Source organism: Pelophylax lessonae, assembly GCF_965119305.1.
Source record: "Pelophylax lessonae genome assembly, chromosome: 5".
NCBI lineage: Eukaryota > Metazoa > Chordata > Amphibia > Anura > Ranidae > Pelophylax > Pelophylax lessonae.
In genome coordinates this window covers 328,677,142-328,693,444 of record NC_138772.1, presented here as the reverse complement: position 1 = coordinate 328,693,444, position 16,303 = coordinate 328,677,142, and the positions used below count along the sequence as shown (strand labels likewise).

The window sequence follows — 16,303 nt, the reverse complement described above, 5'->3', positions numbered from 1 at the left end:
GTAACCATGTGATTTGCTTATTCCTCTACTATGTCACTGCTACAATATATTGAAATTTTAGGTGTGTAAGTAAGAGCCTGCTCACACCAGCAAGTGTGTATTGTGTAGGGGCAGTGTGATGATAAATGTGTAACTGTTGATAAATGAAGATCAATTGCAGCTTAGCACACCTGGTGTGAATGAACCCTAAAGAAGTTTTTAATAAAAGTCTACACATTAATAAAAATACTAATATTTAATAAAACTATAGTAAAAACATATAGTATCTCACAAACGTGAGTACACTCCTCACAGTTTTGTAAATATTTTATTATATCTTTTCATGTGACAACACTGAAGAAATTACACTTTTCTACAATGTAAAGTAGTGAGTATACAGATTGTATAACAGTGTAAATTTGCTGTCCCCTCAAAATAACTCAACACACAGCCATTCATTTCCAAACCGCTGGCAACAAAAGTGAGTACACCCCTAAGTAAAAATGTCCAAATTGGGTCCAAAGTGTCAATATTTTGTGTGGCCACCATTATTTTCCAGCACTGCTTTAATCCTCATGGGCATGGAGTTCACCAAAGTTTCACAGGTTGCCACTGGAGTCGTCTTTCACTCCTCCATGACAACATCACAGAGCTGATGGATGTTAGAGACCTTGCGCTCCTCCACCTTCCATTTGAGGATGCCCCACAGATGCTCAACAGGTTTTAGGTCTGGAGACATGCTTGGCCAGTCCATCACCTTTACCCTCAGCTTCTTTAGCTGGTCTTCTTGGAGGTGTGTTTGGGGTCATTATCATGTTGGAATACTGCCCTGCGGCCCAGTCTCCGTAGGGAGGGGCTCATGCTCTGCTTCAGTATGTCTTAGTACATGTTGCCATTCATGGTTCCCTCAATGAACTGTAGCTCCCCAGTGTCGGCAGCACTCATGCAGCCCCAGACCATGACAATCCCACCACCATGCTTGACTGTAGGCAAGACACACTTGTCTTTGTACTCCTCACCTGGTTGCCGCCACACACACTTGACGCCATCTGAACCAAATATGTTTATCTTGGTCTCATCAGACCACAGGACATGGTTCCAGTAATCCATGTCCTATGTCTGCTTGTCTTGAGCAAACTGTTTGCAGGCTTTCTTGTGCATCATCTTTAGAAGAGGCTTCCTTCTGAGATAACTGCCATGCAGACCAATTTGATGCAGTGTGCAGCGTATGGTCTGAGCACTGACAGGCTGACCTCCCACCCCTTCAACCTCTGCAGCAATGCTGGCAGCACTCATACGTCTATTTTCCAAAGACAACCTCTGGATATGAGGCTGAGCACGTGCACTCAACTTCTTTGGTTGACTATGGCGAGGCCTGTTCTGAATGGAACCTGTCCTGTTAAACCGCTAAATGGGCTTGACCACAGTGCTGTAGATCAGTTTCTAGGGTCTTGGCAATCTTCTTATAGCCTAGGCCATCTTTATGTAGAGCAACAATTCTTTTTTTCAGATCCTCAGAGAGTTCTTTGTCATGAGGTGCCATGTTGAACTTCCAGTGACAAGTATGAGAGAGTGAGAGCGATAACACCAAATTTAACACACCTGCTCCCCATTCACACCTGAGACCTTGTAACACTAACGAGTCACATGAAAAATGGAAAATGGGTAATTGGGCCCAATTTGGACATTGTCACTTAGGGGTGTACTCACTTTTGTTGCCAGTGGTTTAGACATTAATGGCTGTGTGTTGAGTTATTTCGAGGGGACAGCAAATGTACACTGTTATACAAGCTGTACACTCACTACTTTACATTGTAGCAAAGTGTCATTTCTTCCGTGTTGTCACATGAAAAAATATGTGAGGGGTGTACTCACTTTTGTGAGATACTGTATGAACCAAATTATATTATGTAAATGGATAAAGTCCGAGATATGCATTAATAAAGCCTGCAAGAAACACTCCTGCAGCCATAAAAAGAAAGAAAATAGGAATTTAGACTGACTCCCTTTCTCTGTTAGATATTTACTGGCCTTGAGACTTTAAAAGGCTCTCAATTACAGACAACATAAGTGTGAGGCAATCACCAAGGAATTATAAAGTACGGATGGATGGAAAGCTTTCACCCGTAGCTACATTTTACCAAGCTGAGTGTCCCCAATTAGGCTTCATGCAATGCAGGAACACATGTTTACGCACCTGTATAAAAATGTCTCCATTAAAAACAACGCGGCTGCATTCAGATGCGCAAGTAAAAAACACTTTTTACAGTTTTACAGTTGTGTGAATGTAGCCCTAAAGTGAGAAAGAAGTACATACCAAGTATTCAAACAGATCTCATGAACAAATTGGAATATTTGGTTCAGCACATCCAACTTCTTTTAAACTTTGTTCAAACTTTTGGTAAAAATAAATAAACATATTTACCTAATCCATGAAGTACAGCTGCTGTTAGGGATGGGTCCTTCTCAAATTCATTAAATGCTTGGACGAGCTGAGCAGCAGTATCAGGATTAACAGCATTTCTGGCTTCTGGCCTATTAATCCCAATTGTTAGGATACTACCATGTCTTTCAGTAATGACATTCATGTTTCCTGCAAAGAAAAAAAGACAAGCAACGTTCAAAATGTCATCATTTAAAACATGGCTTTGTTATTTGAAATCATATAATGGACTGTGAGAGTGCAATTCACTTAAATGCTTTTTTAAATTATAATAAACATGCTATACTCGCCTGCTCTGTGCAATGGTATTGCACTGAGCAGCCTCAAACCGACTCCTCTGGGGCCCCCTGCCAATGATCTTGGCTTCTTCACTTATGTGTCAGACATGCAAGCTCAATACCGAGCACACATAGTGAGGCTTGTCTCCGTTTACACAATTTGACTGACAGCAGCAGGAGCCAATGGCCAAGCTTGTGAGAATAGGCAGAGAAGACAGGCAGATGGGCACATCGCTGGATCGATACAGGGCTCATGTAAGTATTTGGGGGGGGGAGGGGGGATAGCACAAGGCTGTACAATATTTTGCAATTCAAATTTTTTTACTCTCACCTGTCACATGGCCAAGAAAACCAGTCTAATCGTAGCTACATAGAACACTGCCTTTTGCATTTAGCTTGCCTGCCTGACTTCACGTTAGCCCCATAGAACAGTAAACCTTGGTATGGGCAAATGCATGTTGCCTCAGTCATTCCACAATGCAGGGTGCCCAATCATCAGGTCTAAAGCCTAACTCCATGTTTACTTTCACTATTTCATTTACTGAAGGAAGAGCCTACTGTCAGCAATGTAAAACTTTATGTAGCATCAGCTACATATGATATACAGCTTATAAAGTTCTGTGTTGTGGCAGCAGCACATGGATGTCTGCTGCTTAAACAAAAGAAAGTTGGGCTAAGCACTGCTCAGCTATTCACAGGAAGACTTTTAATTTCAGCAATAAATGCAAAGATTGGCTAAGGAAGAGATTGGCTGAGGTATAGAGGCAAGTGGATGACCTCACAATCTAGGCAAGCCTTGTATTCATTGATATAATACAAGGCTTCCCCTGAATGAATGAACAGCACTTGATTCATTTATACCGGCAGCAGACTGGAAGTCCCTACACAGCACTGTATAATGTATGAACCTGATGGTACAGTGCAGACAGTGGAAGCATCTGATTATCAAGAAAATAGTTTGCTTAAGCTAGCTTGGCCAAAACTATTTTAAGTGAAATTAAACATGGAGTTAGCCTTTAAAGGGATAGTGAACTATCATGCCCCAAATTCATAACAGGGGTAACAGACTACCAAGATTTTGCAGCTTTTGAACTGTGGCATGGATGGAACTTTCCTTTACTAACAGTTTATCTTAATAAAACATGAGAGTTTCTATGCAGTATTATCAGTATTAGAAAACTTGAAGAAATAATTTTAAAACATATTTTGTTTTAAAAAGTTGGGAAGGATTAGAACCCTCTGGCCGCTTTTTCTGCTGTGTCTCCATCAGAGATGTTCTTACTCTTTCTATCCCAGGGGACACAAACAGGAGTGAATGGAGATCTCCTTCAAATTAGGGGAAATCACACCTCTTACAACTGTCACGGGATCCAGTGGAATAGATCTACTTTGCTTTTGTTCCATAGATGGAAAAATGTATTTCCTGCAACCACGGGTTGCTTGATTCCCCCATCAACACAGACAGTGTTGACAAGAGAATCCCTTCCACCAAGCCACTGTATTTTCCTGGCGAGGAACAAAAAACATAAGTGTTGCACATGTACTCTGCATGATAAAAGGCAAATAAGGCATTGACTCGATCTAAATTTAAAATATATATAGAACAAATAAATATATTTGTTAGTAATTACAGGGGAAGTGTTTGCATTCCTGGTGTACTCTCTGCCAGTGATAAGAAAGCAGGGATAGGTCGAAGCAGAACACCTAGATACCTGAGAAAAAAAAACATTAATCAAGGAATTGGAAGTAGTCATCACCATGCCACTACCTTTCTATAGCCCACCTTTCTTGATGTGTTGCCAAAGAATTATTTCACACAAGTAAAACAGTGCAGGAGTGAGGAAATGTGTGCTGTTATAAAGGGGGTAATGGTGGGGGTTAGGTGACCGTTTAGCCTGGGTTCACACTGGGGCAACTTGTCAGGCGACTTAGCCGCCTGACAAGTCACGCTCCATTCAGTGCAATGGAACCATTCTAATCAGAGCAACTCAAGTCGCTCCGACTTAGAAAAAGGTTCCTGCACTACTTTGGGGGCGACTTGCATTGACTTCTATTAGAGAAGTCGTATGCAAGCCCCGCTGAAATCACGCTGCACAGGGCGGCTTCAGAGTTGGACGACTTTGAAGCTGCCCTAGTGTGAACACAGGCTAGCAAGGCAGCTGAAGACTTCAGGCGTGTGTTTACATCAAATACAAAAATCAAGAATGACACATCTGTTTGATGCTAGCAAAAAGAAGAAAGGTGCAGTTTACCAGGCTGGTTGCAGTGTCTACTGTATATATGCTGGTTTAATGCACAATACTTTGGCCTTGCAGTGGTGGGCAGAGTTGAAGCCCCATTGGGAAAACATATTCTTCTTTGCATTTGTATGCTTTCCCATGTATGTAGGCTCTATACTTTTATAATACAAGTTGCAAAATAAAAAAAATAAAAAAATGTGATAAGCTTGTATTAAAATGATCCATATACCTGTATATGGTAAATCCCTAAAACAGCAAGAATTCATTCTTCCTTGTTTGTCGTCATTCAGCTAAGAAAAGTAGCAGGAAGGAAATGTGGTTTAGCATGCAAGGTGTATTGTGACCTGCAGATATCAGTGGTTCGGGAAAATGGCCAGGTAAGTGGTTTGCACGTTTTTAAATGATGCCATCTGCTTTATTCAACAGAATGATCTTGTTTTTGTGTGGACCAACTGAACCTCAGGTTTAAGAACTATTTATGTTGGCTGTGCTGTGGATAACCACAGCTACAAAAATAGAATGATGTGGGCGTTCAGGTAGAAGCACTGCTAAGTTCAGACGTCAACAAGTTTATTTATGCAAACAAATATCCGTCTATCCTGGCAAGATGTAACTATGGAGCGGGAGTCCCGAATGTCCAATTTTAACTTCTTGTTTCCTATACATACTGTAGTAATATGTTTGCTTCATTGTCTGTGTGATAGAAACTGGAAACAATATTATGTATAAGAGATGGAGACAATCTGTACTTCTAACCAAAAGATACACATAAATAAAACATTAATAAGCACTTTAGACAAGTGATATTAAATCCAAAGTCAACAATGTAATATTTTGCAACTTACCAATCAAAAGATGAGGTGGCTGCATTAGTTTTCTTTTCTAAGGCTTTTTTCCCTCTATTTCCACCTGGTCATCTGACCAGTAACACACCCGCTATATTAGAGTGCCGCGACTTTCGATGAATGAACACAGGGGCACCTTTGGACAGCAGCATTGTCAGTGTGGGAGAGGAGGGTAGTGTTAGATGTACTAGCAGATTTAGATACACTAACAAATTGAAGGATAACTCCAGCTAATACTTTATAACTGCTTAGGTTACAGCAAACTGTTTTTTTTCCCTTTTGAGGATAAAGGTTTTGCATGAATAAAAAAAAAAAAAAAAAAAAGCTGATCATAGTAAGCACCCCTGTTATTGTTGTTATTGTAAAATGGTTTGTCTCTGTAACTGTTAAATTCTGCAGGAGAGTGTGATCTTTTGAAAAACAACAGACTTACTGGTTGGATCACAAGACGAAAATGGAAGAAAGAGAGCCTAAAAAAGAAAACAAATGCAGCCATCACATCTAATAATTGAAATGCTGCAGTTTAATAAATGTTTACTTTTCTGTTTAATGCCACTTTAAAATAAATGTACATACCGTCTATATATGACTCCCTTTTGTCACCTGTTGTTAATTATAGCATATTTATGAAAATGTCTTATCTATTCAACTCACATCTCATGTCACATCGATCATGCTAAGCATAGAGGGAATGAACTGCTGGTTCAGCAGGAACCTGCCAAATTTCGATGCATCTTTGGGCAGGTCAGTTGTACTGATTTTGATCCATCAATTAAATTCAGTACAACCGGCCTGTCATTTTTTTTTTTTTTAATGGGACCAACGCAGGTGGCTATAGCTGCCGGTAGTGATCACTGTATTCTGACAGGTGGGAAACCTCCAACTGTCAGACTACAATAGAGCAGTGGGAAGGATTCCCTCATTAACATTGACTGTATTGATGGGGGAATAAAACAATTTTCTGTCCTGCAACTTGTGGTTGCAGGAAAGAAAATTGTATCAAGCGTGAATTGCGTCTCTAATCACCCTTATCCAATCTGCATAACAATAATCATATATTAACATGAACCTGTACTCAAAGTACCCCTGTACTTAGTACCTGAATGTGCTCTGATATCAGCCTCCTGTAATTCCTTGAACAGCAGCACTGTGAGAAAAAAGGTGAACACTAAGTCATACAGGCTCTTCTGTTGGACTGGTGCCGCTTGAGGCTGCCTAGCAGCAAGTTACCGTGTGGAAGGTATAAAAGCAATTGCTTCCAATGGGTTGCATCCCAATTGTAGGTGGTAGGTGAAAGACTCTGTTGGTGTCTAGGCCGCTCCTCTCCAATCACCCACATATACACAGGAAATACCCTGACAGGAGGAGAGCTAAGTAAACAAAGTTGCTAAAAGAAAGAGGATCAGCCAATCTGAACTCTAGATCCTTCACTTCAACGGAGATCATGTAACAAACTGCCAAGAATTATGTTTACATGGCAGACAATGGAAGGATCTCAGATAATGCTTTCTTCAGAACAAAGTAAATATTTTAGCCCTTGTCTTGTATCCTATATCCCAAGACTTTTAGCTGACATTAAAACAGAACTTTACTTCATATATTTTTTGCAAGTAACATCATGTATTTTTACTTACATGCACTTTATATACCTTATTCTTTTTAGATACCATTATGTTGTTACTGCCAATACTTTTGAACCACCCAGACTCACCACGTGTGTGGCATCTCTCCTTGCCTGCCTTCCCTATGTGCCCTCAACTCCCATGGAAGGCACTCATGGTCGTGTCTTTACATTCAGTGTTGGTGCCATGAGAACTTTTATGTAAGTTTGGGATTTTGGGAGCTTTGTCCCTCCCCCTCTCCCTTCTTCCTGTTCCCTTCATCATCATAGTTGCAATTTCCTTATACCCATTTATTTTTTAGATACATATCATACATATACTCCTGAAGAAGTGGCATACACAGTCCACTAAACGCATTGAGTCCCATGATGTCATGATTTGTATCACAATACTTTTTATCTTTTGGAATCTTTGCTTTGTTGATGGATATGTACCTGGATCTGGGGACCACTTACCAGTTTCCTTATCATTATGTATTTTATATTATTATATATGTATGTATGTATGTATGTATCAATAAATGTATTCATTTTTTGTCCAACCAGCCTTGCAATGTCTCTCATTTAAAGTCCCAACTTCTCAATTTTTTTCTGACATTAAAACAGAGGTCTGCTGAAAGATGACATGATGCAGCTTTTCCATGTCTAAGTTATACATACTGTACATACCTGGAAGAACATTGATTTTTCATCAAATTCTGTTTTTTAAGTACTTGCACCTACCATTGTTGCTGGTGCACTACCCTGTCTGCTAATTGGGTACTGCATAAAATATATACTTGGGCTGACCTAGATTTTCCAAGCCTATGCTTCTTTTCTTCTTGTTATTGGTTCAGTATTACCTTCTACTAACCAGCAACTCAATCCATACAACCAAGTCCTGATAGTAGCTCTAAGTCTAAGGGAAGGCAAAAAGGGGATCTACCCATGCTTCCCTGGCTTTTGCGGTGAAGCTTTACACCGTAGTTTCATTCTTCACTGCTAGCGTGGCATCCAGTCTCAACAGCAATATATTGTAAAAATATATTTTATTACCAATGTGCTCTACTTGGAATGTCTCCAGCTTGCTATCTCTGCCAATGCAATGTGAAACAGAATAATTATATATTTTCAAAACAAACTGTGAACCTGAAACCAAGTTAAACATTGTCATTCCTAAATCAATCTATTACAGATGACTCAATGACGCAATTTAAACATCTGCCATGCTGATGACTTAAATGGTGCACACAACAGGGAGAAATGGGAGAAACACAAACCATACAGCAGTCTGTACTTTTTAGACATGGTGTAGGGTTGTCAGTTCAGTGCACTAGAGACGAGCAATGCTTAACAGTAAATGGCCATGTCACATCTTAACTATGCGGTTCCACCCTTTATGCACTCACTAGTGTTAACTGTAAGTACCTGGATCTGTTCCACATCAGATACATTAGTTAAACAAAGGAAAAAAAATCATTATATTAATTTCACTTGTTTAACTTTGACCAACAGCAGGCACTTAAAAAAAAGGCTATGTATGTGGTTCATCTCAAAACTGACGGCGAACGACGTGGATGATATTAGATTAAATATGAAGTCTTTCAGAGTGGCAATACACAGTCTTATCCACCGCTGATGTAAGGATACTTACATCAGTTGGGCCATGGAGGTCTATAGCCCCAAGTGATAACAAGTACTTCTGAGTATTGTCAAAGAATCCTATCAAGGCATTTAGCATCATCCACAAAGTGTTTCACTGACTATGATTACTGACTATGACAGACTGACTATGATTGCTTTAAGACTGGGTTCACACTAGAAGTGGTGTGAATTCACAGCAAATTTGCTGCGGATTCGGCACAGCATCTAAATCGCAACCCGTCCGTGCGAACCAATTGCGCAGTGTATGTTAAGTTAACATACACAAAATGCAGCGTGATTTGCGGGAACAGGATCGCATGGGTGTGAACACTTATGCCTCGTTTCCACTGAGTGGTACGGTACGGTTCGGTTCAGTACGGTACGGTTTGGGAACGGTACACATTGCGTTTCCACTGCCAATAGTACCCTTTCATGATAGGCGTGGTGTAGCAGGAAAGCTGTGATAGACGATTCTCTGTCAACCAATCAAAGTTCTGCAGAGTGTAGCTCCACCCTGTTGGTACGGTACTAATGTGCTTGGTACCCCAATGAAAGGGTACCAAAAAGTGGTACGGTACAGTTAGGAATTAGGATACCATTCATAATGGAAACGGCATAAATAGCGTACCGTACCGAACCATACCAGAAAGCTCGGTGGAAACAAGCCATTATGCGATCCGATTTTGGTGTGCATAACAATAGGGTCCTGTACCAGTTTGGTGAGAATGAAATCGCACCCCAGAGACACTGCATATAGTTCACACAGTAATGTGCTGCGATTCCTGTGCAAAATACATGCAGTGTTTTGCAGTGTGAACTCAGGCTAAAGGGTTAGTTCGTCTTTACATAATAACTGCCTATGCAGATTAGGAGTGTCTGTAGAAAAAACAAACTGTGCAGCAAAGTTGAATAATGCCCTTGGTATTGGTATAGGCATTTACATACTTCATAAAGCCTGACTGGAAAACTCCAAGGATGTTGCTAAGGACGCTGCTAAACAAAAAGGTTAAAAAAAGAGCCAGGTGTCTTGTCTACAGCAACTGAAGCCTCCTTGTAATTTTCAAAACCTGCAGTAACAACATAAAAGAAAGTATACAAAATTTGGTGGCAAACCCTTTCGCACTATGATATAGATTCAACACCAGTTTACCAAAATACAGTAATTTGATGGTATGTGAAAACAGTTTACCAAATACAGTAATTTGATGGTATGTGAAAACAGTGAAAGCAAAATCTTCAACCAGTACAGCTTTCTAGATAAATAAACTCAGTGTACATGTGTCAATGAAACATTACAAAACAAAGTATCAATCATAAATTCAACAAAAGCGACTTTGAGCCGCCCCGTGCAGCACGACTTCCTCGCGGCTTGCAAACAACTTCTATAATGTAAGTCAATGTAGGAATCTTTTTCTAAGTCGGAGCAACTTTAGTCGCTCTGATTAGAACGGTTCCATTGCACAGAATGGAGCACGACTTGGCAGTGTGAACCGGGACTAAAAGTTCACTGAGAAAATATATTTGAACACAATGTTTTGGATTTTATCTTGCACTTTCACTGCATGTCTATTGGGACAGTACACATTTAGTTGCTTTCATGTATTATATATATATATATATATATATATATACACACACATACATACACACACACCTGTATATACAGCATATTCCTGCTAATGTACACCATCACTATAAACTTAATACTATCTCCACTTTGCTTTAGAGTGGAAATCAGTCATACTCTAATAGAGGGCTCCTGCCCAGGTTACTCTTATAGTATAGTAATAATAGTTCACATTTTGCTAATTATTAACAGCAGTTTTCTTATTTTTACCCATTGTTTTTTTAATTTACTCACTTTTACAGATAATCACCAATTACCAGGAAAGCAGACATATTTATTAGCCTGTTTCTCAGAGTAGATAAAAATAAGATTCCAATTGTTTTAGCTTTACATTTTAAAATTCTAATAAGGTCAGTAATGCAGTTCTCTTCTCACAACAACAATCTAACAATAAATACTGACATGGTAGTAAATAATATTTTTTGCAAGAAGATAATATCACATACAAAATATACCTGACTGAATAAATCACTTCAGAGTTCAGCCTTTGACAAAAGTGTATTCTGTAAAGCTCAGAACATGAACAAAGTTCACACTACTAAGCTATCCATAGTCCAAACGCTCACATGATAACAACCTGCACTGTCATTCTCACTGTATACTTCTGTAATGTTCTGCCTATGTGAATAAGGACACTGTTCGTACTGTATCAGGCATCACAATGGCACCAACGTCCAATTATTAGTGCGCAGAAATGATGTGAAGAGGCTTCCAGTTTAGCCTGTAGCTGGCTCCGTACATACTATGGCGCACATATTATGGTAACTGGATCTACCATGGGAAGGCATACTATAAGAAATAACATATTTTAACTCATGTACTGTTTCTGTGCATTTTGTAACACAGGTTACGCTTGCTGAGCTCCAGGCAACAGCTAACTAAACATACAGTGCATCCGGAAAGTATACACACTTCACTTTTTGCATATTTTGTTGTTACAGCCTTATTCCAATGGATTCAATTCATTATTTTCCTCAAAATTATACAAACAATACCCGATAATGACAACATGAAAGAAGTTTGTTTGAAATCTTTGCAAATTAATTAAAAATAAAAAACAAAGAAAATCACATGTAGATAAGTATTCACAGCCTTTGCCATGATACTGAAAATTGAGCTCAGGTGCATTCTGTTTCTACTGATCCAATAATGTTTTTACTTATATTGTAGTCCACCTGTGGTAAATTCAGTTGACTGGAAATAATTTGGAAAGGCACAAACCTATCTATATAAGGTCTCACATTTAGCGGCGCATGTCAGAGCACAAACCAAGCCATGAAGTCTGAGGAATTGTCTCCAGACCTCTGAGACAGGATTGTGTTGAGGCACAGATCTGGGGAAGGGTACGGAAAAATTTCTGCAGCATTGAAGGTCCCAATGAGCACAGTGGCCTCCATAATCCGTAAATGAAAGAATTTTGGAACCACCAGGACTCTTCCTAGAGTGGGCCACCTGGCCAAACTGAGTGATGGGGGGAGAAGGGTCTTAGTCAGGAGGTTACCAAGAACCTGATGGTCACACTGACCGAGCTCCAGCATTTCTCTGAGAGGAGAACCTTCCAGAAGAACAACCATCTCTGCAACATTCCACCAATCAGGCCTGTATGGTAGAGTGGCCAGACGGAGGCCACTCCACAGTAAAAGGCACACGATAGCCCACCTGGAGGTTTGCCAAAAGGCACCTCAAGGACTCTCAGACCATGAGAAACAAAATTATCTGGTCTGATGAGACAAAGATTGAACTCTTTGGCCTGAATGGCAAGCGTCATGTCTGGAGGAAACCAGGCACCGCTCATCACCTGGCCAATATGATCCCTGCAGCATCATGCTGTGCGGATGTATTTTAGCGGCAAGAAAATGGGAGACTAGTCAGGATCGAGTGAAAGATGAATGCAGCAATTTACAGGGGCATCCTTAATGAAACCCTGCTCCAGAGGGCTCTGGACCTCAGACTGGGGCGAAGGTTCATCTTACAACAGGACAATGACCCTAAGCACACAGCCAAGATAACAAAGGATTGGCTACGGAACAGCTCTGTTCATGTCCTTGAGTGGCCAAGCTAGAATCCAGACTTGAACATGTTTGAACATCTCTGGAGAGATCTTAAAATGGCTGTGCACCGACGCTCCCCATCCAACCTGATGGAGCTTGAGGTGTCCTGCAAAGAAGAATGGAAAAAACTGCCCAAAAAAAGGTGTGCCAAGCTTGTAGCATCATACTTAAAAAGACTTAAGGCTGTAATTGGTGGCAAAGGTGCTTCAACAAAGTATTGAGCAAAGGCTGTGGATACTTACGTACATGGGAATTTTTGTTTTTTTATTTTTAATAAATTTGCAAAGATTTCAAACAAACTTCTTTCACGTAGTCATTATGGGGTATTGTTTGTAGAATTTTGAGGAAAATAATACATTTAATTCATTTAGGAATAAGCCGTAACATAACAAAATGTGGAAAAAGTGAAGCGTTGTGAATACTTTCAGGATGCACTGTATAAAATATGTAAAAAATAAGGAAAGTACAAAAAAGTGCCCACTGCCCCCACCTATAACTGGTCTTTGTAGCAGGGAGCACTGGAAGGGTGATGTATGTAAAACAAATACAAAGAGATTTCCAAGCTCAAACTGACTGGTTGGTAAGTTTAAGCTTGAAAATCTCTTTGTATTTGTTTGAAATAAGGAAAGTAATTTGACTGTCAAAGGGTTTTTAAGTCTGTTTATCCATTTCTGAGATTTAAAAAACCCCAAGACTGCCCAATCAGGTGGATGATAATACCTACAGTTAAGGAATATTGTGGTGTTTGCTCCCCTTCCTGCTGACTAGACAGTGAAAGGACAGCAGACTGATGAGGTCATTCCTCTGGTCTCTTTGCTGCCCCTTTGTATCAGCACACCTAATCGACTCTCAGACCTGTGCATCACTCTTCCACTCTAAAGCCTAGTACACGTGGGCGGAATGTCGGCCAGCATAATGGAAACCAGCCGAGATACGGCCTGTGTGTACGGCAGCTGGTCCGACAAGCCGGCCGTTGTCCGAGAGGTCTGCCAACCAGCTCCCTGTCGGAGCTCTCAGCATGACCTGAGTGTCCAGGCGGGGGGAGGGGGGTCATCCCCCTGTCAGAAAACAATAGCTCAGCAGGGAGGATTGCTGTACTAACATCGGATTGTTAGTAATGCGGCTCCGACCTGAGCGGAAAAAAAATAAAAAAATAGAAGATTGTACTAGGCTTAAGGTGGGTAGGAGGTGTAATGGTGGATATATCCAGTTTTCCTTCAGCTGTGGGCAGGAAGCCTGTACTAATCAATTACAGGCTGTCACTCGCCAAGGCTGTTAACATGAAATAGCACATCGATCGACTACCCAAGACAAATGTGTGCCCCTGGATACGAATGGTCTTCATTCAGGAGCACATATCTATCCCTAAAAGCAGGTAATTGCTCCATGTGAAATTGCATATAAAGAACCCCAGACAGATGTGGACAGTGTCACTGTCACTGATTTGTTCGCAGCTGATTGTAAACACTTGGCTGTACCTGCCATTGAAAAACACTAATCTGGGCAGTGTACAGTTCCAATCTCCAATCAACACAATGCATGAGGCCTTAAGACTAACTAGTTTAAAGAAAAAAAAATTATTAAGCCAGCATAGCCAATTTAGTGGTGCCTGTACATACATTCTTCATTGTGCTAAGCATTTCAAGGAAACACGTAGCTTGACAACTCTATTTGAAAATGGCAATCTCCAACTTTCAGGTCTGAACTCTGGCCTTATCATGCCTCCTGCATCCTAGAGTACAATGTGCTGTGCTTCTGTGACCAACAGAGAGCCATGAGTTGCAAGTGGTATAACAAAGGATTTAGCTTCTGACCTGCTGAGGTTCAAGGAACACATATGATAAAACAATAAATAAAGACAGCTATCTCTCGGAATAAGATTTAATTGTTAATGTCAGTGGATGTAAAATAAACAATATTTGTTGGCAAGCGGGTATAGTATTATTCCAGACTTTAATGACACAGGGAGTAAAATAAGCCCCATGTTGTCGCTGAAAGTAGGAATAAGAATAAGCCTCAAATCACATGTGTTAGTGGGAGCAATAATAGTCATACGATTACATTTATTGATACATCCTTGCATCACTGCTCTGCGTCTCTAGTTGGAGCTGGAATTATCCTGTCACTTTTGGGCCCTAAGCATTAGAGTGCCCAGATATTCTGCAGTTCTGGGTGCTGTAGTGCAAAGCAGCTTCCACAAAACAAAAAAAGCTTTCCTCCCGTATCATGACTATTTCTTTACATATTCATGGGAATTTTCTGCAAGTAGATGCCTTAAAAATGAGGTTTAGCAACAGATTATTTTCTTAAATATAACAGGTTTATGTTAGCATACCATTTGAAACACAGATTCTAGGGTTTCTCAGGTACATACCTCTTAACTGATCAGAATTACTGGAGAACAGCTTTTTCTTACTAGAAAGTACAGCAGTGATGGCTTCTGAAGACAATGTCCAAGATTTCCAGAGCTGCAGTCTAAATACACGGTTTACAAGCATCCCAAAATTGGAGCGCTGAATGAAAAGGAAATTCAGAACATTATTAGTAAGCTTATAAAGCTGACATAAGTACAGCAACATTTTGGAAGAGCAAATCTTTGGTTAGATTTCTAGAAGCACTAAAAACCAAGTGTCATATACTGTATATTGCCAAATATCATTAAAGGTGAACTAACACTTTAAAGTGGATGTAAATCCCATTCATGAAATTTGACCTGGGCACATATAGATGTAGTGTTTACTTATCTATCTCCAAAGCCCTAAGTCCTGTGTCTTTCTGCTGCTCCGTTCCTCTGTTATCAGCATGATAACTTCTGACAAGTTCTCCAACACAGGAGATAAAAGCAGTTGGAAATTTGTGTCGAGTTGGATGCACAGAGATAGATTAACAGAGAGTTTGTCTATTCACAGCACAGTTCTGCATGTTTCTTCCTTCCTCTGCCTATGTGGAGGGGGTTGTGTGCCTTTCCTCAAATCAGCTGTCACACAGTGTATGCCCAGACTCCAGTGCTGGAACAGGAAGAAAAAATTGTAACGCAATGTTCACTTTCTAAACAGTGTAGAAAGCTGTAGACAGCAGATATACAAATAAAACTTATGTAGGAAGATTTGTTTCATCATGTGTATCATCCCAGGCTGTTCATTTCACTGTGTATATGTGAGGGTTTACATCCACTTTAAGTTGATCAATACAGGGTATGCTCTAAACTTAAAAATTTTTCTGCAAAGACAACATTTTAAAAACTACAGAGTCTGCAATGGCTGCATACTCATTATTCTGACATACCACTTTAAATGTAGGGAGCACTTATGTTTAAAGTGCTACTACTGTATGTGCTGGGCTTTTTTACCTTCTGTTATAAGGCAGAAGAAGTAGGCTTCTGCTGTTGTCAGTCAATTTGTTGGAAAAAGATAAGAGCATGGGCATGGCCTGGCAAGCGGTCTGAGTCTATAAACACACTCAGATCGGCAAAGGGCATAAACGGGTGTCTCTTTCGCCCACCCAGCTAAAGGAAACACCCCTTTAAATAGGTGGCAGCAGGGCAAAGGCTTGGGGACCTGCCATAGGAGACAGAAAGGGACAATTTAAAGAAAAGG

General features: G+C 40.2%; 1 protein-coding gene across 3 annotated transcripts in view; it reads right to left on the bottom strand.

The window, feature by feature from the left end:
- The window catches only part of LOC309556320 (enoyl-CoA hydratase EchA19-like), a 109,755-nt gene extending 94,540 nt beyond the window's left edge, over positions 1 to 15,215 (bottom strand). For 2 of the 3 annotated variants that reach the window (XR_014225315.1, XM_082258765.1), the window contains exons 1-2: positions 15,082 to 15,215; positions 2,405 to 2,572 (exon numbers count right to left, since the gene is read on the bottom strand). Coding sequence is in view for 2 of the 3 variants with exons in the window: in XM_082258765.1 (XP_082114891.1) it covers positions 2,405 to 2,572; positions 15,082 to 15,205 (292 nt within the window). In the remaining variant the exon portion in view is untranslated. Of the gene's footprint in view, positions 1 to 2,404; positions 2,573 to 11,111; positions 11,175 to 15,081 lie in introns of those variants that run through there. The other variant, XM_082258766.1, reaches the window with a different exon arrangement.
- Positions 15,216 to 16,303: the final 1,088 nt, after the last annotated feature.